This window comes from Bubalus kerabau, chromosome 3 (genome assembly GCF_029407905.1).
Source record: "Bubalus kerabau isolate K-KA32 ecotype Philippines breed swamp buffalo chromosome 3, PCC_UOA_SB_1v2, whole genome shotgun sequence".
Classification (NCBI taxonomy): Eukaryota; Metazoa; Chordata; class Mammalia; order Artiodactyla; family Bovidae; genus Bubalus; species Bubalus kerabau.
This window is the reverse complement of record NC_073626.1, coordinates 79,565,466-79,589,520: the sequence shown is the minus strand read 5'-3', so window position 1 is coordinate 79,589,520 and position 24,055 is coordinate 79,565,466. Positions and strand designations below refer to the sequence as shown.

At 41.9% G+C, this 24,055-nt stretch overlaps 1 protein-coding gene across 1 annotated transcript in view; it reads left to right on the top strand.

Moving 5' to 3' along the window:
• Positions 1–24,055, top strand: part of MYO3B (myosin IIIB) — a 559,309-nt gene that overhangs the window by 331,744 nt on the left and 203,510 nt on the right. Inside the window, 1 exon segment of the mRNA XM_055572295.1 lies at positions 1,209–1,338. Coding sequence (XP_055428270.1) covers positions 1,209–1,338 — 130 coding nt within the window.

The following is a 24,055-nucleotide window of genomic DNA, read 5'->3' as shown; positions in this document are numbered from 1 at the left end:
CCATTATTCCTCAGTCTCAGTTTCAAGTTCCTGAACGAGGTTAGTGAGTGATTCAGGAAATCCCCTCCTCCTGTAGCCAACAATTCATTGCTCATGTTACTCTCTAAGGAGCCATGTGAATTATGGCTAATTGGTTCCGGCAGGGTCTGCTGAGGCCCTGGGCCCAGAAAATGGGTAGGAGTTCAATAAAAGGCATTCTGGGTTATTTTGTTGATTTAAGACTTGTTGAAATTATTTTTCACATTCATATCATGGCATGGAAATTAATTTTGCCTGACTGAATGTTGTTTGAAAGCAATTTAATGTAAGTAAAGAGATTGTTTTTGTCTTCACATAATACATGACAGCATCTATCTTGGATCTGGCTAGAAATTGCAATCCAGTTTTCCCTCCTAAAAACTTGATTTACCCTAGTGTTGGAGGCTGACTGCACAAGACATCCACCCTGATCCCCAGTCCCCATTCTTCTCCTCTCTCCCGCCTTCCATTCTCATCCCCTTCTTTGCACCTCTCTTCCCATCTCTGTCCTTTTACACCTATTTTCTAACTACCACTCTTCTTCCCTCTTGTCCTTTCTTAATTTTAAAAGGAAAAAGAAAAGATCTTTTTCTTTCTGGGCTCTGGGTCCTTTCTTGAACTCATTTCTTTGGAGCATCCCTTAAAAAGTCTCTGATCTAAATGTCCTTTGCCCTGAGAACCAAGAATGCTCAGAGCCCCTGAGCCACCACTCAGGTGCCACAAGCACCTTGGGAAGCAGCGAGGGTGAAATGTGTATAGGCATGGAGCCAATCTGCCCGGGTTGGGATGCCTGCCCACCCTGGTGACATGTGTGGCCGTGGCCACATGATTCAGCCTCTCTCTAAGCTTCTGTTTGCCCACAGTGAAATGGAGGCAATAGCAGTGTTAACCTCATCAGATGGATGCTTCTCATATTGTGAGTGGCCAATTTAATTATTCTGAAGTGATTTATCTTTGATAGGACTCTCTTCATCAAAGAACAGTTGAACAAGGAGTTAAGATAAACTGGCCTCTCAAAAATTTCAGTTGTCCCCCTTATCTGGTGGCCTAGGTTTAAAAGCATGGCTGTGTAAAGATGAATTCTATACAGAGATCGATTAATAACTGACCTCAGGCAATGCCAGTGTTGCCTGGCAACACTGTGATGGGGACAGTATTGGCTCACTTGTGATTTGCTCTTTATGTTGCAGGTATTATATGATGCTTCTGGGGTTCTTGAGAAAAACAGAGACACTCTCCCTGCTGATGTGGTGGTCATACTGAGGGCATCAGAAAACCAGCTTCTCCAGCAACTCTTCTCAATCCCTTTGACTAAAACAGGTACTGGAGGGACTTCCCTGGTGGTCCAGTGGTTGGGACTCCATGATTCCACTGGTCAGGGAACTAAGATCCTTCATGCAATGTGGCATGACCACAAAGAATAAATTAAAAATTTTAAAAAGACAACAATCAGCAACAACAAAAAAAACTGGGTACTTGTAATGTCTCTGACAGCCCTAGGCCTGCCTCATGCTTCTACAAGCCTTGCTGGGGTTTTCCTGTTCATGTCTAAATACCACCAGGGCAGTGCCACTAACATTTTGAAATTTGAGCAGGGATAAAAGTCTATTCACCTGAGTTCAAGAAAAAGAAAGCGATTATTTCTTTTGCATTTAATTGCATAGCATCAGCCTATATATACATGTGTGTACACACACACACTTTCCATAACATCAGTTTTTAGACTTCTCATTTTCTCTGCCTGATTCCTTTCATTCTTCCATTTATAGAAGTGCATGTTGGGACTTTCCTGGTGGTGCAGTGGTCAGGACTCCATGCTTCTACTGCAGTGGGCACGGGTTTGATCCCTGGTTAGGGAACTATAATCCTGCAAGCCACATTGTGTGGCCAATAAAAAAATAAATAAATAAAAACATGTATTATTATGCACTCAGTCACTCAGTCATGTCCAACTCTTTGCGACCCCCTGGACCATAGCCCTCTAGGCTCCCTTGTCCATGGACTTCTCCAGGCAAGAATACTGGAGTGGGTTGCCATGCCCTCCTCCAGGGGATCTTCCTGACACAGGAATTGAACCTATGTCTCTTATGTCTCCTGCATTGGCAGGTGGATTCTTTACCACTAGCGCCACCAGGGAAGCCCATAGTTTATATTATCAGAAGTAAGTAAGTGTTAGTCGCTCAGTCATGCCCGACTCTTTGTGACCCCATGGACTGCAGCCCACCAGGCTCCTCTGTCCATGAGATTTTCCAGGCAAGGATATTGGAGTGGGTTGCCATTTACTTCTCCAGGGGATCTTCCCAACCCAGGAATCGAACCCAGGTCTCCTGCACTGCAGGCAGATTCTTAACCGACTGAGCTACAAGGGAAGCCCATAGTTCATGCTAAATGCTTTAGGATGGTCTTGGTTTACCTAGAATTATTGAGAAGATTATTTCTATTTATGTATGATTTCAAGTAATGGGACTGGGGCCAATCAGAGTCATCCAGTCAGGCAGTCCTGAAAAGTTACCTGGTCCAACTTCCCACTTAGTCATCGACTAAGCCCACCACTGTTTCTAACCAACTCGGAACAGCCAACAGTGTCGCTGGCCTATATTCACATCCTTTGTCTCCTTAGAGTCAGCTTCTGTGTAGTTGTTAAGTCGGGCCTCATGCAGGATTAGGAGGCCAAAAGATGGACCATCCTAGTCTTTACTGTTTTGCCCAATGGGTTCTAACTGGGTCACGCACCTTTGATTTATCTGGGATTCTGCTGCTGTTGGCTGGGCAACAGACTTGAGCTTCCCATAGCTCTCCTCTCAAGGGCCTTATGTTTTTGAGGCTATGTCTGGAAACAGCTACTTTTAAAAAAGGAGGCAGAGAAACCTCTTTATCATTGTTCATAATTTCTTTTTCTTTTCATGTCCCTTGTCTGATCATTGGCATTGTGTCTAGCTCGGAGCCTATGCAAGCTAAAAGAGACTGGTTGCCAGGTCTGAATTTTAGCAACGTGCGCAGGAAAGAAAAGCTTACTTAAGAAAAAAGTCACAGTCTACAACCTTTGCTTCATCTTTACTTTGAAACCAGCTTTTAACTTTTTTAAAACATGCTCCCTTACGAATAGTAGAGTGCCCCTCCGAAGGCTGCCCTCCAGCTTCTTCTCCAGATCTCCCTTGGAAACAGCCAGGATTTGGTTTTATTATCAACTTCTGGGAGAGTGGGCAGCTGTGGGCAGAGTTGGGGCTCCCTCACCAGAGACTGAGGTGTATACTCACTAGGTGACTCTGTGCAAAGTCAAAGAGGCAGCCATTTTTTAATAGGAGACATCCTCTTTGAAATAAAATATATCCAAGTGACTTGTTGGCTAGCATTTATACCCTCCTGTATATAAGAGTAATGACTTGTCAAATCCATTGACAATTTTGGAATTTCTAATTTTTCAATCTTTGGCAAAATAAAAACAAGTTCAAGTCTTGGCCACTGGGTGGCGCTGTGCCAGAAGTCATGCTCGGCAGCAGCCACTGCTGGCCGTGATCGCCTAAAAGCTGGGGAGGAACAAAAACAAAGAGATACCCTCTGCTTCTTTTTGCTTTTCTCTGAAAGAACTTTCCTCCTGTCTTATAACTTCTTCTGAATCTTGCCTTGAAACTGCACCCTACACCACCTGGAGGAAACAAAAGTGAGAACTGAGACGAGAACAAACATGTTTTCCTGACAAGTTTCCTTGTATTCTTGAGTTGTATATTATGCATAATAATTTCTTTTGAAATCCTTAGCTTTTCTTTTCTCCACATTTTGAGTATAATTATGAAAACTTTAGTAAGCACGATTCTGTTTTCTTTTTCTGGAATTATTCGTGGAAAAAATACCTTCAATCAACAAACATTCATTGAAGGGTTGCTAATAAATAAGGCACTGTATAGGCAGTAAATTGGAATATAATGTGGCTTTGCCCTAAAAGCAACTGGAACTTTTTTTTAACCTTCATTTTCTACCTAGAATTGAGCACTAATTTATCTCATTATGACAATATTTGCCTTCAAATCTCAGTTTTAAAGAGATTGTGTATCCTCTGTTGAAAGTCTGAACATTAAGCTTCTAAAGTTTAAAAGTGTCGCATTCTATACTATTTGGTTTTACTATATTACATCCCTTGAAAGTAGAAAAACCCAACTGGACAGAAAAGGTTGTATTGTGTTTGCTAAAAATACAAACACTTATTTCCAGCACATACCCTTTAGGAAGGGCAGTATGGCTGTCCATCTCAGCATTGGGGCTGGAAGCGAGATCCCACACATCCTAGCATTTTGCAAGAGAATATATATGTGTTAGTCGTTCAGTCGTGTCCGACTCTTTGAACCCCATGGACTGTAGCTCAACAGGCTCCTCTATCCATGGAATTTTCCAGGCAAGAATACTAGAGTGGGTTGCTATTCCCTTCTCCAGAGGATCTTCCTGACCCAGGAATCAAACCTGGGTCCTTCACATTGTAGGCAGATTCTTTACTGATGGAGCTACCAGGGAGCTTCCCTTGCAGGAAAATATGCTAGTATTTTCAGTGCGTGAGAAACTATTTTCTTGGTCATTTAAATTTTTATTTATCCTGCTTGAAACACTTAAAGGGGGCATTAGTTCAATGAGCATAGATATTATGGGCAATTACTTTACAAATTTCTTTTAGGGGATGAACTACAGAGAGGAAGGAGAAAGGTCAAAGATTGGAAGCCTTGGAGGCTATTAACCCCAAACTTTAAAAAGAGGTCCAGCGTTTGGCTCCTCAGTTTCAAGAAGAGAGACTGCCAAGGGGAGTTTGGCAATACTCTGGTTCCTGGTCTTGGTGGTGACTACATGGATATTGGCTTTATAATATTCATTTGTTGTATGTTTGTATTTTGGATACTTTTTTACACATGCAATCTATTTCATAATAATACTTGTTTCCCCCAAAGGATAGAGAAAGTGAAAGTGAAGTCGCTCAGTCGTGTCCAACTCTTTGGGACCCCGTGGACTATAGTATTCTCCAGGCAAGAATACTGGAGTGGGTTACCATTTCCTTCTCCAGGGGATCTTCCCGACCCAGGGATCCAACCCGGGTCTCCCGCATTGCAGGCAGATGCTTTAACCTCTGAGCCAAGAGATGGTATCTTAAAATGCCTCCTCTCCCGGGACTGCTGGGCGGGTTGACAATCCCTTCATTCGTGCATTTCAAACAGAAGTATCAGCACTTGGTTTAATCTCTTATCAAGGTTAAGAGGATTAACCTCTGGGTGTGTTTGTGTAAAACTATAATATAAAATCAGAGAGAGTACTCCAGTTGGCATTTTCCTTTCTGCTGTACCCACCTTCCTGTTCACTGAAAAGGTTATAAAACATGGAGCATGAGATCATGAGGTTCAGGGTCTTCAGCTTCTCCCAGGTTGCTGCAGTGCCCTTCCCAGCAGCTGTTTCTGTGGGCACCCAGCTGTGCCTGGTGTGGAATCACCTCTGCCTGATGGGTGCCTTCTCGTTCTGAGATGCCCAGTGACGATCAGATAAACAGGCAGCTGTAGTCAGTAAGGATCCTCTCTCTTCCCCTCTTTGCTTTTGCAACCACTCTTTGGCCACTTCAGACGTGATAAAATTTTCTTTGTAATCCTTCCTTTTGATAAGAAATTCTCTGAAGACTTTATATGTGGAAATCTGTTATGGCAGCAACACCGCTTTCCAACCCTTCAGCTGGGACTTTTCAAACTAATGACCCAGGTAGAAAAACATTAAAAGGAAAGATGTTATAACATGGTTTCATGGCCTATTTTCCTGTGTGGGGAATATTCCACTTGCTACAAGTAAACTAGAGAAAAGTTCAAAAGGCTCAGGGGAGGAAAGAGAAGAGGAGGTTTCAAAAAGAACTTGAAAAATCCATTTCTGTCTTTGAATCATGAATTTTGATTTTCAAATGGGAGTTTGGGGTTTTAAAAGAATTAGGAACTTTGGAGAAGTTAGGGAAAAAAAAAAACAAGAGTAAAACTAGAGAGTTATTCTCTGAGCCTCAGAGTCTGGTTTTGCTTCAAAATCTGGAACTGAGTTTTGTTTCTACTGTTGCCTTCTCTCTGAGGGTTCTGAGGTTTCGTCTCTTGGAATTTGCATGTAAAAACCAATGGTAAATTCTATCTTGACTTCATTGGCTCCCCTTATAATTTGGAGAGGGGACAAGACGAGCCCCCCCCCCCCCCCCCGCCCCGCATTGTATCTGCAAAGCTTTGTAATACCCTGCTGAAATCCTTGCTTTGAATTGCCTGATCCTGATTCTGTAACTCCCCAAATTAACAGCATTAAGCTCATAAGGGGATGCCTTTTTGTAACCATCTCTCAGAGTTCTCATTTTCCACTTCTGGCTCTTTTTCCATTCTGGCAGTTCAGCGTATGAGTCTGGCAAGATGAGCTGACTCTAAGTGACAAAGTTCCAAGTCACAGACATGGACAGTGCTTGGCCCTTCCTGAAATGGAGGAAGGTGTGAATAAGCCAACCCTGTTAGGGAGCCCTGCTGACTCATTTCCTCCTCGTACAGAGACCTGCCTTTTTCTTCTAATTTGGGAGTGCATCTCAGTCAACTGATAATATATATTTATCATCTTTCTATTAATAGATATGGTGCTATGCATAGGTGCTTTTTAGAAGGAATAAAAGAAAATCCCAGCCAGAATAGGCTGACAGAGAAAGAGTGCTAAATCCTAAAATGTATAAAGGATGCACAACATCCTGTGTGCAGCAATAAATGGTGGGGGGGGCATATAGGCACTGTATCTATACAGGTAAAAATAGAAGGAAAAGTCATGGAAATATCATGAGTCAGAGTAGGGAAAGAGTTCTCTTAACTAAGAAAGGCTTCTTGGAAGAGATTTTTTTTCCCCCCTAATAGACTAGAGAAAATTGAACAGTCTGGTGTAATGAGACATTCTGCACCAGGGTGTACAGCCCTGGAAATGAGGGGGAGGTGGCAGGGGGGTGAATAAGTGAACAGGACAAAGAGGAAAGGACTCAGGGCAGAGAGAGAAGTGAAATGAAGTGAAAGTTGCTCAGTTGTCCAGAATACTGGAGTGGGTAGCTGTTCCCTTCTCCAGGGGATCTTCCCAACCCTGGGATCGAACCCAGGTCTCCCGCATTGCAGGTGGATTCTTTACCAGCTGAGCCAACAGGGAAGGGGAAGCAAATGGAAGAACAATAGTGGGCTCCTGATGCTGATCCGAAATGCTCAGGGTTGGGGGCAAGGTGGACTTCTGCAGGGACAGCTTTAGGGTAAGAAAGGAAAACTTAAATAGGGTGTTAAAGACTAATTAGAGAGAACCAGGGTGCCCCAAGGAGTCTATGTGGAGCTCTGTGTGAACAGATGCTCAATAAATACTTTCACATTCTACGTTTACATCTAGCATGAGTTATTTTTTATATAAGGTGTGAGATAGAGATTTTTTTTTTTTCATAAGTATGTCTAGTTATTCCAAAACCATTTATTGAAATGACTGTCTTCTCCACTGATTGCTTTTACATTTGTCGAAAACCAATTGGTTATATGTGTGTGGGTCTGTTTCATTGGTATGTGTGTCTAACTCATGGATACCACAATGTCTTCACTCATAGCTTTACAGTAAATCTTAGGAGCACATAGTGTGATTGCCTCAGATTTATTCTTCTTTTTCAAAAAATTTTTGGCTATTCCAGTTTGTTTGTCTTTACATGTAAACTTTAAAAACAGCGTATCTATATCTATAGAAAGGCCTACTGGGATTCTGATTGCCGTTGCGTGAAATCTATGGGTCAGTTCAGGAAGAATTTTTATGTTTACTACATTGAGTCTTTCAATCTATGAACACACCATGTCTGTTTATTTGGATTCTCTTTGATTTCTTTAATTAGTATTTTGTTTTCACATGCAGATCTTGTACATGTTTTGTTAGATTTATATCTCAGTATTTCAGTTTTGGGAGCTAGTATTGTTCTATTCAGAGAAGGCAACGGCACCCCACTCCAGTACTCTTGCCTGGAAAATCCCATGGACGGAGGAGCCTGGTAGGCTGCAGTCCATGAAGTCGCTAAGAGTTGGACACCACTGAGCGACTTCACTTTCACTTTTCACTTTCCTGCATTGGAGAAGGCAATGGCAGCCCACTCCAGTGTTCCTGCCTGGAGAATCCCAGGGACAGGAGAGCCTGGTGGGCTGCCGTCTATGGGGTCGCACAGAGTCAGACACGACTGAAGTGACTTAGCAGCAGTAGCAGCAGCATTGTTCTATTCTACCATAGGATTTTGTGGATTGACCTTGTCTTAAACGACCTTGCTAAACTCACTTGTTAGTTCTAGGAGTTCTGTTTGATTTTGTTTTTGCAGATTTCTTGGGGTTTTCTACATAGACAGTCATGTTATCTGCTAATGAGAACCCTTTTTTGTTTTTCTTTCCAATCTTACACCATTCATTTCTTTTTCTTGCCTTGTTTGACTGGCTATGACTTTCAGTACATAGCTGGATGGAAGGGGTGAGAGGAAACGTCTTGCTTTGTTCCGGATCTTGGGGCAGAGCATCCACTCTTTCACCGTTAAGTATGGCGCTGGCTGTGGTTATTATGTAGGTGCCCTTTCACTTGCTATCCCCTCTGTGTGGATATTTTCCCCAAGACATACCCATACCCATTGCACTTTCTTCAGGTCTTTTCTCAAAATCTACTTTCCCTGGCTACCTTGGTAAAAAATTTCAACCTACTGAATACTTATAAATCAATTTCCTGTTTTATCTTTTTCCTTAGCACTTATCACAACCTAACTTACTATATATAATTTACTTGTTTATTGTCTGTCTTCCTCCAGTATAAAGTAAGTTTCCAGATAGCAGGAATTTTGTCTGGTTTGTCCCTTACTGTCTCTTCAAAGTTTTAGCAATATCTAGTATATGGTAGCCACTCCCTATGTATTTGCTGAGTAAATGAATGGATGGTTGAACCAAATCTACCCATCTTCCTGCATCTATTCCCATTTTGTTTTCCTGCTAATCTAAATGACTGAACCATCCTTACTCTCATTACAAGCGACTCTCTGTTTGCCTCTTCATTCCCTTCCTCACCTTCACAAGGGCTTTCATTCCGCAATTATTCCTCCTCTCTTCTACATCAGCTATTTATTCCTCTTAATGTGGTCATCCTCATCAACATAGTATCTTCTGTCTTTTTGACTGCTTGTTATGGGTTGAATTGTGTTTCCCTCGCCCAAAATATGTATGTTGAAATCCAAACTCCTAGTTCATCAGGATGTGACTCTGTTTGGAAATAGGGCCCTTGCAGAAGCAATCGAGGTAAAATGGAGTCACCAAGATGGGCCCTATGCCAGTATGACTGGTGTCCTTATTAAAAAGGAAAATTTGGACAGAGTCACACAGAGAATGTCAGGTGAAGATGAAGTCAGAGAGCAAGGCAGTGCCTCTACAGCCCCTCTCTCCTGCATCTCCTAACCAAACTCTGCTTCTGCTCTCTCCTCACCCAGCCTGACAGCTAAACAGTCGTTTTTCTAGAAATAGAAATTTGATCATGTCACCACCCTGCTTAAAGCCTCCCATGGCTCCTCATCACACCTAAAATAAAATCCAGACTCCTTTGCTTACCTGAAACTCTTAACATAAAGTCCCCATCTTCTTGAACTCTTTCCCTCCCTCTCTGCCTTCATTCTGTTCCTCAGATAGTCCAAGCCTTTTCCTGACTCAGCACCCACTGCTCACTCTGCCTGGGACATTCTTTGCCCAGATCTTTACAGATCTATCCTTGTGATACAGAATTTAGCTTAAACGTCCCTACCAAAGAGAGGCCTCCTCTGTCTACCCAATGGATGATAGCCCCGTGCTTCCCCACCCACTCTGTCATGACACCCCGTTTAACTGTCTCCATCAGGAGCTGACATAATCTTGTCTGTCTCTCTTCTATGACCTGCCCCCTACCCTCCTTTCCTAATGCATAGTGAGTCCTAGTAAATATTTGTCAAATAACTCACTAACTCCTGCATGGTAGAAAATCTAAAGGTAAAATCCAATTCTTGACTTCTAATCTGTGTTGGTTTCCTAGGGCTGACATAATGGGGCACCACAGACAAAACGTGACTTAAAGGTACTGTCTCACAATTGTGGAGGGTAGATGTTCACGATCAAGATGTGTGCAGGTTTGGTTTCTTCTGAGACCTCTCTCTTTGGCTTGTAGTTTGCTGCCTTCTCAGGGCTCTCACATGGTCACGCCTTGGTCTGTGTGTACACTGTCTGTGTCCTCTTCTTATAAGGATGCCGGTCATCTTGGATTGAGACCCACCTGTATGACTTCATTTGCCCTGAATCACCTTTTAAAGGTTCTATGTCCAAAGGTGGTCACCTTCCGGGGACTGAGCGTTAGGACTTGAACATATGAATTCAGTGCGGGGGAGGGGGGCTACAATTTAGCCCATGCTGCTGCTGCTAAGTCACTTCAGTCATGTCCGACTCTGTGCGACCGCATAGATGGCAGCCCACCAGGCTCCCCCGTCCCTGGGATTCTCCAGGCAAGAACACTGGAGTGGGTTGCCATGTCCTTCTCCAATGCATGAAAGTGAAAAGTGAAAGTGAAGTCACTCAGTCATGTTTTGACTCTTAGCGACCCCATGGACGGCAGCCCACCAGGCTCCTCCATCCATGGGGTTTTCCAGGCAAGAGTACTGGAGTGGGGTGCCAACAATTTAGCCCATAGCAGATCACTAATTGGAGAAGGCAATGGCAACCCACTCCAGTACTCTTGCCTGGAAAATCCCATGGACAGAGGAGCCTGGTGGGCTGCCGTCTATGGGGTCGCACAGAGTCGGACACGACTGAAGCAACTTAGCAGCAGCAGCAGAATCACTAATTGTTGCAGGAGCTGTTCTATATGTGCCCCCTTACCAGGGGGCATGTGAGGCCACCACTTTTTCCTACAAAGCCCAGGGACTATTCTGTTTAACCAGAGAGAGTTTACAGCCTCACCCAGTCAGAGAAAGAGAGCTCTGCCTGCTCTCCTTTCCTTCCTCTCTCCTCCCGCACCAGAGCAGCCAGTCCAGAGCAGACGTATGGGAGACAGGCCTCCTTCAAGTCCTGGAGGTATCCAGCCTGGAGGGAAAGGGGCAGTGGGAAAAAAAGCTTTGACTTGAGGTGATTTTAAAGGTCAAAAACAAATAAGAAGGAATCTTCAAGTCCAAAAGTAATCTCTAATAACAGAAAATCTGTGAAGTGGAGCTAAAATATAGTTAAGGGAGCTGCCATCCTCAAAGAAAGGAGAGGTAACAGCATGGATGGGGAAGTAACAGGGAAAAGTGGAGCTGTTTATTGTTTATCCCCAATACACTGAAATCCCTGGGTGTAAGTTTCATGAGGATAGGATTTTGTCCATTTAGTAGGCTCCTCTTTCTAACTCCTGGAGAGGTGCTGGGCACATGGGAGATGCTCAGGAGAGTCTGTCTGTTCAGGCAGGGAGTGTACTTTGAGAATGGATTTCCCTCATGGTCTTGAGAGCACTTGAAACACATCAGAAATGTGTGTGAGTCGTCCTGATTTATGGTGCTGACAGGGAGCCCACCAGCGTGAGAGATTTGTTTTAACAAGTTGTAAAATTCAGAGCTCCATCTAGACTCTGGATTTGGAATCTGGAGAGACAAGTGTGATGCCCTGTTAGGACTCAGGTTCTAGAGAAGTGCAGATAGACTTGTAGTTACATCCAGCATCTGAGATTGATTGCCAGCCCCTTTCCTTATGTGGAGTGGGCAGGGTAGGGCTTTCCCAGAAGCAAGCAGCACACTCATGCTTAAAGCACAAAGTGTACTTTGCTGGGAAGCACGAGATCCATGTTTTCTCTTAGAAACCTCGCTGCCCCAGGGACTCTGGGTGCGTGTGAAGTCACACTCCCTTCTATTGCTGCCACAGCCGGCTGGAAAACAGAAGGCCTCTGCTGTCAGTTTCCATGAGGAACAGTGTCCCCTTCTACCCTTTACAGAGGGTCCTGGCAGCAGCTGAACCATCCCAGGAGAGACTTCACACCTTCCTACATCTCCCTTTGTTAATGGTTTTCAGTCCTTGTCTAGAAGAATCACTGGTTGTCTTTGTTAGACTTGTTGAGGACAAAATGGGTGTGTGATATGGTTGTGGGAGGAAGAGAGCATCTCTTGAAATTCTTTTGTTTTCCTTTTCCCTGAATGCCTTCAGGTTTTGAGTTGTATTCTCCAAGTACTGTTTTTCTTTTTGCTTGTTTATTCATTTGTCTCTTTGTTCACATGTAAGCAGCTTAAAATTTTCTTTCCTTTTAAAAAGTCTACCTGCAGTTTGTTCTACCCTATCAGCTGTGTGGAGAAGGCAATGGCACCCAACTCCAGTACTGTTGCCTGGAAAAATTCCATAGACAGAGGAGCCTGGTAGGCTGCAGTCCATGGGGTCATGAAGAGTCGGACACGACTGAGCGACTTCACTTTCACTTTTCACTTTCATGCTTTGGAGAAGGAAATGGCAACCCACTCCAGTATTCTTGCCTGGAGAATCCCAGGGACGGCTGAGCCTGGTGGGGTGCCATCTCTGGGGTCACACAGAATCAAACATGACTGAAGCGACTTAGCAGCAGCAGCAGCAGCAGCAGCAGCTGTGATGGAGTAACAAGCCATGGATTGTAAGTCAGTAGACAAGCTGAGCTCCACCTGAGTTGATACTTGGCATCCAATGAGTTTAATTCAGTTCTCTGAACAAGCTTCCCATCTGCAAAGTGAAAGCTTTGCATGAAGAAGAACCCCTCTATTAGAAGGAAGCTTAAGATCAAACAGACCAACCTCTAGTGACTCCTTGGCCAGATTTTGTCTGCAGTTATTGTGGTTTGACTTCCCTGGTGGCTCAGGCCATAAAGAGTCTGCCTACAATGAGGGAGACCTGGGTTCAGTCCTGGGTCAGGTAGATCTCCTGGAGAAGGAAATGGCAACCCACTCCAGTATTCTTGCCTGGAAAATCCCATGGATGGAGGAGCCTGGTGGGCTACAGTCCATGGGGTTGCAAAGAGTTGGACACGACTGAACGACTTCCCTTTTTTTCACTGTGGTTTGAAAGCTCTCACTGGGCTCTCTTCTGTTCTTTGGTCTATTGCACCATGCTGTCCAGTGGGAAAGAAAATGTTATAGGAGCCACATTTTAAAAAGTAAAAAGAAACATGCCTTAGTCCATTTGGGCTGCTGTAACAAAATATTAGAGACCGGGTGGCTAATAAACAGCAGAAATTTAGTTCTCACAGTTCCAGGGGGTGAAAAGTCTAAGATCAAGCCACCAACAGAGTTTATGGTTGACGAGGGATCATGTCCTGGTTCATAGTTGGCTGTCTTCTCACTGTGTCTTCAGATGGCCGAAGGGGTGAAGGAACTCTCTAGAGCCTCTTTTATGAGGAAACAGATCTTATTGAGGAGGGCTCTGCTTCTGCGAATCACCTAATTAACTCCCAAAGGCCCCACCGCCAAATATCATCACATTAGAGGCCCGGATTTAGTGTATGAATTTGTGTGTGTAGGGGACGGGGGACACAAACATTTAGTCTACAGAACAGAAAACATTAATTTTACTAATATATCTTTACTCATCATATCAAAATATTATCATTCAACATTGTAATCAATATAAAATTATTGAGATGCCTTACTTTTTCTGTTTTACTAAGTCTTTGAAGTCTGGTGTGTATTTTTTGCTCATGGTGCATCTCATTTCGGACGAGCCACAGAGTTCGTGTTTATTGCAGCCACTACATTGAATAACGTGGCTTCAGAGAGCTGCTGCCCTGGCCACAGATGCGCCTCATTTCTGCCCTCAAAGAGAACTGAAGAAATGCCAAAGAGCCCTTCTTCTTGCTGGTCCTTCCAAAGAAAATAAATACTTCTTTCTTCATAAAGTAATATTTTATTACATTCATACTTCAGCCTATTTCCCAGTGTGTGAGAAAAGTCATTGTTCTGGATTTGCAGAGCTCCAGCACAAGCCTGTTAAAAGTTCCCGTGGCTCTCTTTGCAGAGATAGAAAGGTCCCATATTATCAGCATCAAGAGCAATGTTTTCCAACATGTGTTTCATAAAACTTAGGTTTGTGAGATGTGATGAGGTGTGATGTGAAGAAATTTCCATGGTAGAAAGTGTGGGGAATACTAAGTATGAAATTCCAATAAGTGTCTTTATTGCAGAAATACCGAGAGATGGCTCCCATGTATAGATCTTCCGAAACCAGTAAGATGCTTCAAAAAGCATCTTGAGGATCAAGAGTCAAGTAGCACTCAATGAGGCAATGCTGTTCGGAACATTTTCTCCCTGAGTCTTTCTTTTCCAGGGCAATCTTCCAGTGTGGCTCTTAAATCCATTTCCAAAAGTTTCTCATACTTTCCTAGCTCTAGGGACCCTGTTCCTACTATGTCCTTGAAAAACAAAAACTAAAATAACCTTCTCTGATGCGTTATAATATAATGGCTCTCATATTGGGAAAGTATCTGTTGTGAATCAGATCCACTATCTTTCCTCAGTCTATTTTAATATACTACTTCTCTCATAGCTCCCACTTGTGACAGTGAATGCACATTTTATTTTTAAGGGGCAGTACAATTTAGGGCCATTTTATTTCTGTAATGATCTTGGGAAGCACAGCAAATATGGCAGCTTTGATTTTTCAAATGGTCAAAAATGCAAGAAAAACAAATTCTGCTTCTCTCACCAGCATTCCTTCTCATTCATAGAGAAGAAATATGTTCCCATTTAAGATGAAAGGTTCTTTGCATTTATTTCATAGCTCATATTGAGGAAAAGTCTCAAGGCCATTTATAGTTTATTAATTCAAAATCTCTTTATAATGGGGCTTTCAGTTCATCTTCCCTCACCCCTCAAATTACTGGAAGATAACTCGAGGCACCAAATCAAGTGAGTTAGAAACAAAGCCATCATAATTATAATCTCCCTGCTGAGAAATGGATCACAACTTAATGCTTTTTTCCCAGGAATTTGGGTCATGTTAATAAAAACTGTATTTTTCTCTTTAGAACACAAGACCAGCTTCTAACAGTCTGGCCCATATGTTAGAAGCATATAAAAGTTAATCATTTTGCTCTGGAGCCAGCGTGTTGTGTGCGAAGAGACGCTGTAAACCACAGCTGTGTGGAGAAACAATTGTGAACTTTACTGGCTTGCACATGTGAGATGTCAGTAAACTAAATAAAATGTCACTTAACTTTACTGGAGAGTTGGAAGTGGGAGAGGAGCATTTAGTAGAGTGGTTCCATTCTTTACATTTCATAAGGACAGTTCAAGTTACATAAAACCCAGATCAACTGTTTTCCAGATGATTAGATTTGGCTTAGTCACAAGGATAATGATTGCTGGGTAATCAATGGAAACTGTGTGCAGTTGACCTGGTTTGGTGTGTAAATGACTAAAAAATTCAGACATCATCTAAAATCAATTGGGTTCAATCAGTTTGGCCAGGCAGCAGTCCCCTCAATTACTCAGTGGTCTTCCTTGAATATGACCAGAAACCCTGAAATAACCACAAAATCTATAATTAGGCCATCCTAGTTGATGGGCTCTCTCAGCATCACTGCTCCATGCTTTGCACGGTGGGTATCTGACCTTTGGCCATAGGCCTGTATACTCTGCCACCATTTTTTTTCTTAGTGAACTGGAGACATGGCTCACAGTGTTGTATTAAACAATTCATTCTACACATTTACCATAGTGCCTACTACATTGTAAGCATTTAATAAATGTTAGTAGTATTTTCCCAGGTGAAGCTAGTAGTATAGAACCCACCTGCCAATACAGGAGATGTAAGAGATGCAGTTTCTATCCCTGGGTTGGAAAGATCCCCTGGAGGAGGGCACAGCAACCCACTCCAGTGTTCTTGCCTGGAGAATCCCAGGAACAGAAGAGCCTAGCAGATTACAGTCTACAGGATCACAAAGAGCTGGACATGACTGAAGCGATTTAGCATGCAATAAATGTTAGTATTTAAATATTATTAACTCTTTTCTGATCCAGAGCAGAGAGGCAAATATAGAGCAAAATAAGTGGATTTCTACATATATTTCCTTATCTCTGATCGGTTTTTTAAAAAGACAGTAGATAAAATTATATAGTACTATGAGTCCTCCTTCCTTCTTTCCTTCCTTTCCTCCTTCCTTCCTTTTTCTCTTTCTTTCTGTTAAGTGTTTGTGATTTCTCTGTTTTGAAAATAGTATCTTAAGACTATAAACAGGAAAGAATAAAATAAACCCTCAAATCTTACATCCTCAGTTTATTTTCTTTTCTAGTCATCCAATCCAACATTTAATAAGGTTCTAGGCAATAGAAAATTGTATAGTCTATAAAACTCTGATTAGCCAAAACCTCTAGTTAATAACATTTTGTAAATCTCAAAATATATGCTGAAGAGATGACCACTGAGTCAAGTGATTTAGCTTAAACTAAAACTCTTGGCCGAGTAGGGCTTCTAGGGATTCCATGTGGCTCTAATCAAATCCCCTATACCAGCAACATCTGCATCTCCACTCACCACTGAAACTCTATTCACTGTAAATTTAACAGAAACACTTTATTCCCAAAACTCAATAAATGTTCATCCAGCCTTCTGGATGATGAAATCCAGATATTAAGAAGTTAAGTAACTCATTCAAGCCTTCCTAACAAGTAAGTGACAGAGCTGAGAAAAATCCCAGGTGGTTCGACCCTAGCACTCACGGTCTTAACCACTTCACCTCTGCAATCTGGGGCTCCAATAGCTTGAGCAAAGATTCTGAAATATGAAGGGAGTGTGGCATGGCCAGAGAGCAGCATAAAATTCAGGGTACGTGGAGGGAAGTGAGGTGAGCTGGGGCCTACTCCTAAAAGGGCATTGGATGTCATGTTAAATAAATGTAATGCCACACATATTCACTCATTCATTCACATATATTAACTGAGTGTCTACTAGGTGCTAGGTAAATTGTGCTAAGTACTAGGTCTAGAGTAGTAAATAGAATGGACTTAGTGCCTGCCCTAAGGGAGCTTAGACTCCAGTGAGGGGTCACAGACAGTGTTTTAATTAGATTCATGGGTAGCTTTCAGTGTCACATTAAGGAACATCTTTGGCTTTGATGAGACATTTTCTGCTCATCTATGGTGCTCTACTAACTGTGTAAAATGGTTCACAGTCAACTGCTATTTCTTTGGAATAATGAGTGTTTCTTTTTGGATGACTGAAAAAAGAATCTGTGATACTGAAGTTTGCCAAGAGGTAGTAGATATGATCCATCTATAAGGCAAGGGTAGGAATCATTTGAAATGTAGTTCCAATGAATTATACCATCTTCAATAAACTTTTTTTTTAGCACCTACTATTTGTAGAGTGGGCTTCCCTGGTGGCTCAGACAGTAAAGAATCTGCCCATAATGTGGGAGACCTCAGTTTGATCCCTGGTCGGGAAGCTCCCCTGGAGAAGAGAATGGCAACCCATTCCAGTATTCGTGCCTGGAGAATTCCATGGACAGAGGAGCCTGGCGATCTACAGTCCATAGGGTTGCAGAGGATACAACTGGGCAACTAACCACACACACACACATTTGTAGAGCTCTTCACAAGTCTTGTAGAAGGTGCTGAAGAAATAATTTTTGAATTAATGAATGAGAATAGAAATATTTAGTGCCTGGCTTCAGAGATCTTGTAACTGGTATAAGGAAAAAATCCATTTCTAAAGACAAATACCAATATAAGGTAAAATATTTGCATTGACTTAAAAGGACTCAGACACATATGCACTGACTACCTGAAGCCTCTAGAATTAGTACAGAATTGTGATGCTTGTAGAGTTCCTTTATCAGAGAATAGGATAAGATTTTAATTAAGGGAGATTTGGACATCAACAGTTATTCTGAATGCTGTGTCAGTTTCATAAAGCCAAGTTCTCAAAAACAGCAATCAGTTCAGTTCAGTTCAGTCCCTCAGTTGTGTCCAACTCTTTGCAACCCCATGGATTGCAGCACTCCAAGCCTCCCTGTCCATCACCAACTCCTGAAGTTTACTCAAACTTATGTCCATTGGGTTGGTAATGCAATGCAACCATCTCATCCTCTGTCGTCCCCTTCTCCTCCTGCCTTCAATCTTTCCCAGCATCAGGGTCTTTTCAAATGAGTCAGCTCTTCGCATCAGGTGGCCAGAGTATTGGAGTCTCAGCTTCAGCATCAGTACCTCCAATGAATATTCAGGACTGATTTCCTTTAGAATGGACTCGTTGGATTTCCTTGCAGTCCAGGGGACTCTCAAGAGTTTTCTCCAACACCACAGTTCAAAAGCATCACTTCTTTGGTGCTCAGCTTTCTTTATAGTCCAGCTCTCACATCCATACATGACTACTGGAAAAACAGTAGCTTTGACTAGATAGACTTTTGTTGGCAAAGTAATGTCTCTGCTTTTTAATATGCTGTCTAGGTTGATCATAACTTTTCTTCCAAGGAGCAAGCGTCTTTTAATTTCATGGCTTCAGTCACCATCTGCAGTGATTTTCAGTTCAGTTCAGTTCAGTCGCTCAGTCGTGTCCAACTCTTTGCAACCCCATTAATTGCAGCACGCCAGGCCTCCTTGTCCATCACCAACTCCTGGAGTTCACTCAGACTCACGTCCATTGAGTCAGTGATGCCTTCCAGCCATCTCATCCTCTGTCGTCCCCTTCTCCTCCTGCCCCCAGTCCCTCCCAGCATCAGAGTCTTTTCCAATGAGTCAACTCTTCGCATGAGGTGGCCAAAGTACTGGAGTTTCAGCTTTAGCATCATTCCTTCCAAAGAAATCCCAAGGCTGATCTCTTTCAGAATGGACTGATTGGATCTCCTTGCAGTCCAAGGGACTCTCAAGAGTCTTCTCCAACACCACAGTTCAAAAGCATCAATTCTTTGGTGCTCAGCCTTCTTCACAGTCCAACTCTCACATCCATACATGACCACAGGAAAAACCATAGCTTTGACTAGATGGACCTTTGTTGGCAAAGTAATGTCTCTGCTTTTGAATATGCTATCTAGGTTGGTCATAACTTTCCTTCCAAGGAGTAAGTGTCTTTTAATTTCATGGCTGCAGTCACCATCTGCTGTGATTTTGGAGCCCAGAAAAATAAAGCCTGATACTGTTTCCACTGTTTCTCCATCTATTTCCCATAAAGTGATGGGACCAGATGCCATGATCTTAGTTTTCTGAATGTTGAGCCTTAAGCCAACTTTTTCACTCTCCACTTTCACTTTCATCAAGAGGCTTTTGAGTTCCTCTTCACTTTCTGCCATAAGGGTAGTGTCATCTGCATATCTGAGGTTATTGATATTTCTCCTGGAAATCTTGATTCCAGTTTGTGCTTCATCCAGCCCAGCATTTCTCATGATGTACTCTGCATAGAAGTTAAATAAGCAGGGTGACAATATACAGCCTTGACGTACTCCTTTCCCTATTTGGAACCAGTCTGTTGTTCCATGTCCAGTTCTAACTGTTGCTTCCTGACCTGAATACAGATTTCTCAAGAGGCAGGTCAGGTGGTCTGGTATTCCCATCTCTTTCAGAATTTTCCACAGTTTATTGTGATCCACACAGTCAAAGGCTTTGGCATAGTCAATAAAGCAGAAATAGATGTTTTTCTGGAACTCTCTTGCTTTTTCCATGATCCAGCGGATATTGGCAATTTGATCTCTGGTTCCTCTGCCTTTTCTAAAACCAGCTTGAACATCAGGAACTTCACGGTTCACGTATTGCTGAAGCCTGGCTTGGAGAATTTTGAGCATTACTTTACTAGCATGTGAGATGAGTGCAATTGTGCGGTAGTTTGAGCATTCTTTGGCATTGCCTTTCTTTGGGACTGGAATGAAAACTGACCTTTTCCAGTCCTGTGGCCACTGCTGAGTTTTCCAAATTTGCGGGCATATTGAGTGCAGCACTTTCACAGCATCATCTTTCAGGATTTGAAATAGCTCAACTGGAATTCCATCACCTCTACTAGCTTTGTTCATAGTGATGCTTTCTAAAGCCCACTTGACTTCACATTCCAGGATGTCTGGCTCTAGGTCAGTGATCACACCATCGTGATTATCTGGGTCGTGGAGATCTTTTTTGTACAGTTCTTCTGTGTATTTTTGCCACCTCTTCTTAATATCTTCTGCTTCTGTTAGGTCCATACCATTTCTGTCCCTTATTGAGCCATCTTTGCAGTGATTTTGGAGCCCCTCAAAATAAAATCTGTCACCATTTCCACTGTTTCCCCATCTATTTGCCATAAAGTGATGGGACCAGATGCCATGATCTTAGTTTTCTGAATGTTGAGTTTTAGGCCAACTTTTTCACTCTCCTCTTTTACTTTCATCAAGGGGCTCTTTAGTTCTTCTACACTCTCTGCCATAAGGGTCACGTCATCTGCTTATCTGAGGTTATTGATATTTCTCCTGCCAATCTTGATTCCAGTTTGTGCTTCATCCAGCCCAGCATTTCTCATGACGTACTCTGCATATAAGTTAAATAAACAGGGTGACAATATACAGCCTTGACGTACTCCTTTCCCTATTTGGAACCAATCAGTTGTTCCATGTCCAGTTCTAACTGTTGCTTCGTGACCTGCATACAGATTTCTCAAGAGGCAGGTCAGGTGGTCTGGTATTCCCTTCTCTTTAAGAATTTACCAGAGTTTGTTGTGGTCCACACAGCCAAAGGCTTTGGCATAGTCAATTAAAAAAAAAGCAATGCCTGTACTTAAAAAATAAAACTTACATAAACTTCATCCTTCAGCACTATGACACATATCAGATTCAGTAGAAGAATCTTTTTGGTCAGTGCCATTTTATGAATCATAAAAACAAACAAAAATTTGAGAGAGAGAGGAAGGAGAGCGAAACAAGAGAGTGAGAAATATGTATGTGTTGGTGTCTAGAAAACCTGTGGCACTGTAGCTTAGATACAAGTCACACTGGCCAGGTAGGCCTGTTATAAGCTTTGTTGCCTATAGAGTGTTTTTTTGTCAGTTTGCCTCTCCTTATTTTCTGGAATTTTAAGCAGCTACAGTTTTTCTCCAAGATCTGCACCTGAATGTTTAGAGTAGGTCTTTGAAAAGGTGTTAAGTGATAATAGTCATTCCTTGAAAGAAAGCAAAATAATTGGTAAGTGAGAAAACTGGACTTGAATACCTATAGACCAAAAGTTAACCTTGAATGCTTTCAGAGTTTCAATCAAAAAAAAAAATGACTTATATAAATGATGGTTGCATTCATATTAGCAATCAGCTTTTCAAAATGACTGGTATTTGCTAATATCCAAACTGAAAGAAGCATAATTTTTCATTTGGAGAATACATATTATGATGATGCTGAAGATAAGCACCTTTGAAATCACAGAATGTGTTTCAGGGCTTAGTGAAACCAAGGATTTTCTGTCTTGGTGTAGAAATAATTCAGTGAGAGTTAGAGTGACAGGCAAGGAAGGAGTATATTAGTGAAGGGCACTTGTAAGAGATGCAAGCAGGCAGGCAAGGCAGTGCTTCCCTGAGAACTTAGTGGCTACATTTTTATAATCAAAGGAAAAATGGGGAGGGTTGGAAAGACCATATTCTGTATCTTTCTTGAGTAGACATCAAGTTTCTGTCATAAACCACTCCTCCACATTGGGAAAGGGAGTTTTTTTGTCCCTATATGGTCAAACGGAAACTGTCATGGTGCTACAGAAATAGACCAAAAGGCAGTAACATACTAAACTATGATAAATCATTTCAGGTTTTAATATAATGCTACCTTTTCCAATATTTTTGTTTTTAGTGAGTGCGGAGAAGCACGTGCTAGGAATCATTCATTTGCTGAGGTCACTGGGCAGGATGCGCATCTCATTCCACCATTGTTTGACTGTTTTGGGGGTGTGTCTCATGTTTCTGTCACATGGTTTTATTGCTAAGCAAACCTGCTTTCTGGGATGATCTTTAATTTACAGGGGTCTCCTGTACTTTTTCAGTTTAATCACCTACTTTCTTCCTTTACTCTGTCCCTATCACCTTGAATTACTTAATCTTTATTGGGGGAAGCAAAATATTATACCTCTATCCCCTCTCTCATGTATTATGAAGAAGAGTGATATACAAGTTAGAGATCTGAATAAGCTCACTTTCGCCAAAAAAGCAAAGGAAGTGGAGGAGTAACTGGAAAGAGACCCCAGAAACAGAGCCAGGGTTTGTTTCTCATGGTGATCAGCTGTGAAGAGAGAGTTAGCAAATTAAATATCCTCGCCTCTGTCAAATCATTACTTAAGCTTCCTCAATTTATCTAAGCTGGGCTTCCCAGGAGCTCAGTAAAGAATCTGCCTGCCAATGCAGAGACACAGTTTTGATCCCTGGGTTGGGAAGATCCCCTGGAGAAGGAAATGACAACTCACTCCAGTATTCTTGCCTGGGAAATACGATGGACAGAGAAGCCTGGCAGGCTACAGTCCGTGGGGTCACAAAGAGTCTGCTGAACAGAGACACATGCACTGTCATGACCATCCTCCCCTCTCCTGTTCTTGCCAGATTGCTAGGAAATAATACATCACGTAGACTTTAGTTTTATCTCCTTTGTTTTGTTCTTTCTTGTTTTCCCTAACTCAGCAATCTCTTAAAATTTATTTCACAACCATCAATAGACTTTCAGACCTGAATGCAAACCCAACACTCCTTAACCTTTTTTACTCCAGTTCATTTACTGTATTAATTTCTTCCCTGAACCCATGATCTTTTTATTGTCTGCATAGTTTTGCCTTTCCTATTTGGCATAATACATTTTCCATTTGGAATAATATAATATCTAGCCTTTTCAGATGACTTTTTTCACTTAGTAATACAGATTTAAAGTTCTTCCAAGTCTTTTCATGATTTCATAGCTCTTTTTTAAGAATGAAATAATCCATTGTCTTAGATATAACTCAAATTGTTTTTCCATTCACCTACTGACCTCTTGGTTACTTCCAATTTTTGGCAACAAGTTTCTGTGTGGACATGTTTTGAACTCCTTTGGGTAAATATCAAGGAATATAATTGCTGATCATATGTAAGAGTATGTTTTTTTTATAAGAAGCCACCAATCTGTCTTCCAAAGTAGCTGCCCCATTTTGTATTCCCATAAGCAATGAATGAGAGTTTCTGTTGCTCTACATCCTTGGCAGCATTTAATGATGTCAGTGTTCTGGATTTTGGCTATTTTAGTAGGTGTATAATGGTATCTCATTTTAATTTGCATTTCCCTGATGATATATAATGTGGAGCATCTTTTCATATGCTTATTTGCCATCTGTGTATCTTCTTTAGTGAGGTTTCTGTTAAAGTATTCGGCCTATTTTAAAATCAGGTTGTTTGTTCTCTCATTGTAGAATTTCAAGAGTTCTTTGTATATTTTGGATAATAGTCCATTATCAGATGTATCATTTGTGAATTTTCCCCTTGATGTTGCTTTTGATCAATATTGTTTACTGCCCTGACCGACCAGCTTTCTGATTTACAGCCTAGGTAAAGTTTTCACATGCTCTGGCCCCAGATGTCATGCAATCTTTTTTTGGTACCAGGTAACCATTACACTATCCCTTGTAGTCCCATCTCTCAAGAGTCTACCCCTCTTATACCACATTAGCAGACATTGATCTAGATTCAGCTGCATAGCACAGAGGATTTGTTCCATGAGTGCCATGGCAAAATGCTGCAGCACACACGAGTGGAGGACCGCTCATCTACTCAGACTTCTCATTTGAGGTGTCAGACTGTTGAGTCATAGAGACTAGAAGTGATCTAAAGTCAGAGATAGGCTTGGGATAAGAATTCAGGTTTCTCAGTTATTAGTCTAGCATTCTTTTCATTGCTTCCAGGCTAAAGAGGGAGAACTAAATAAGCACTTATAATTTCAAGCACTCAGTCATCATCCTGCAACATGTGAAGTTACCAGCCTCTTGTTTTCTGAAACACTGGGTGGCTTTTTCAGACTTAATTGAAAACATAATGTTATACTTTACATAGAGAAATCCATAACTGACCCACCATCAATAGATAAGTTGTGT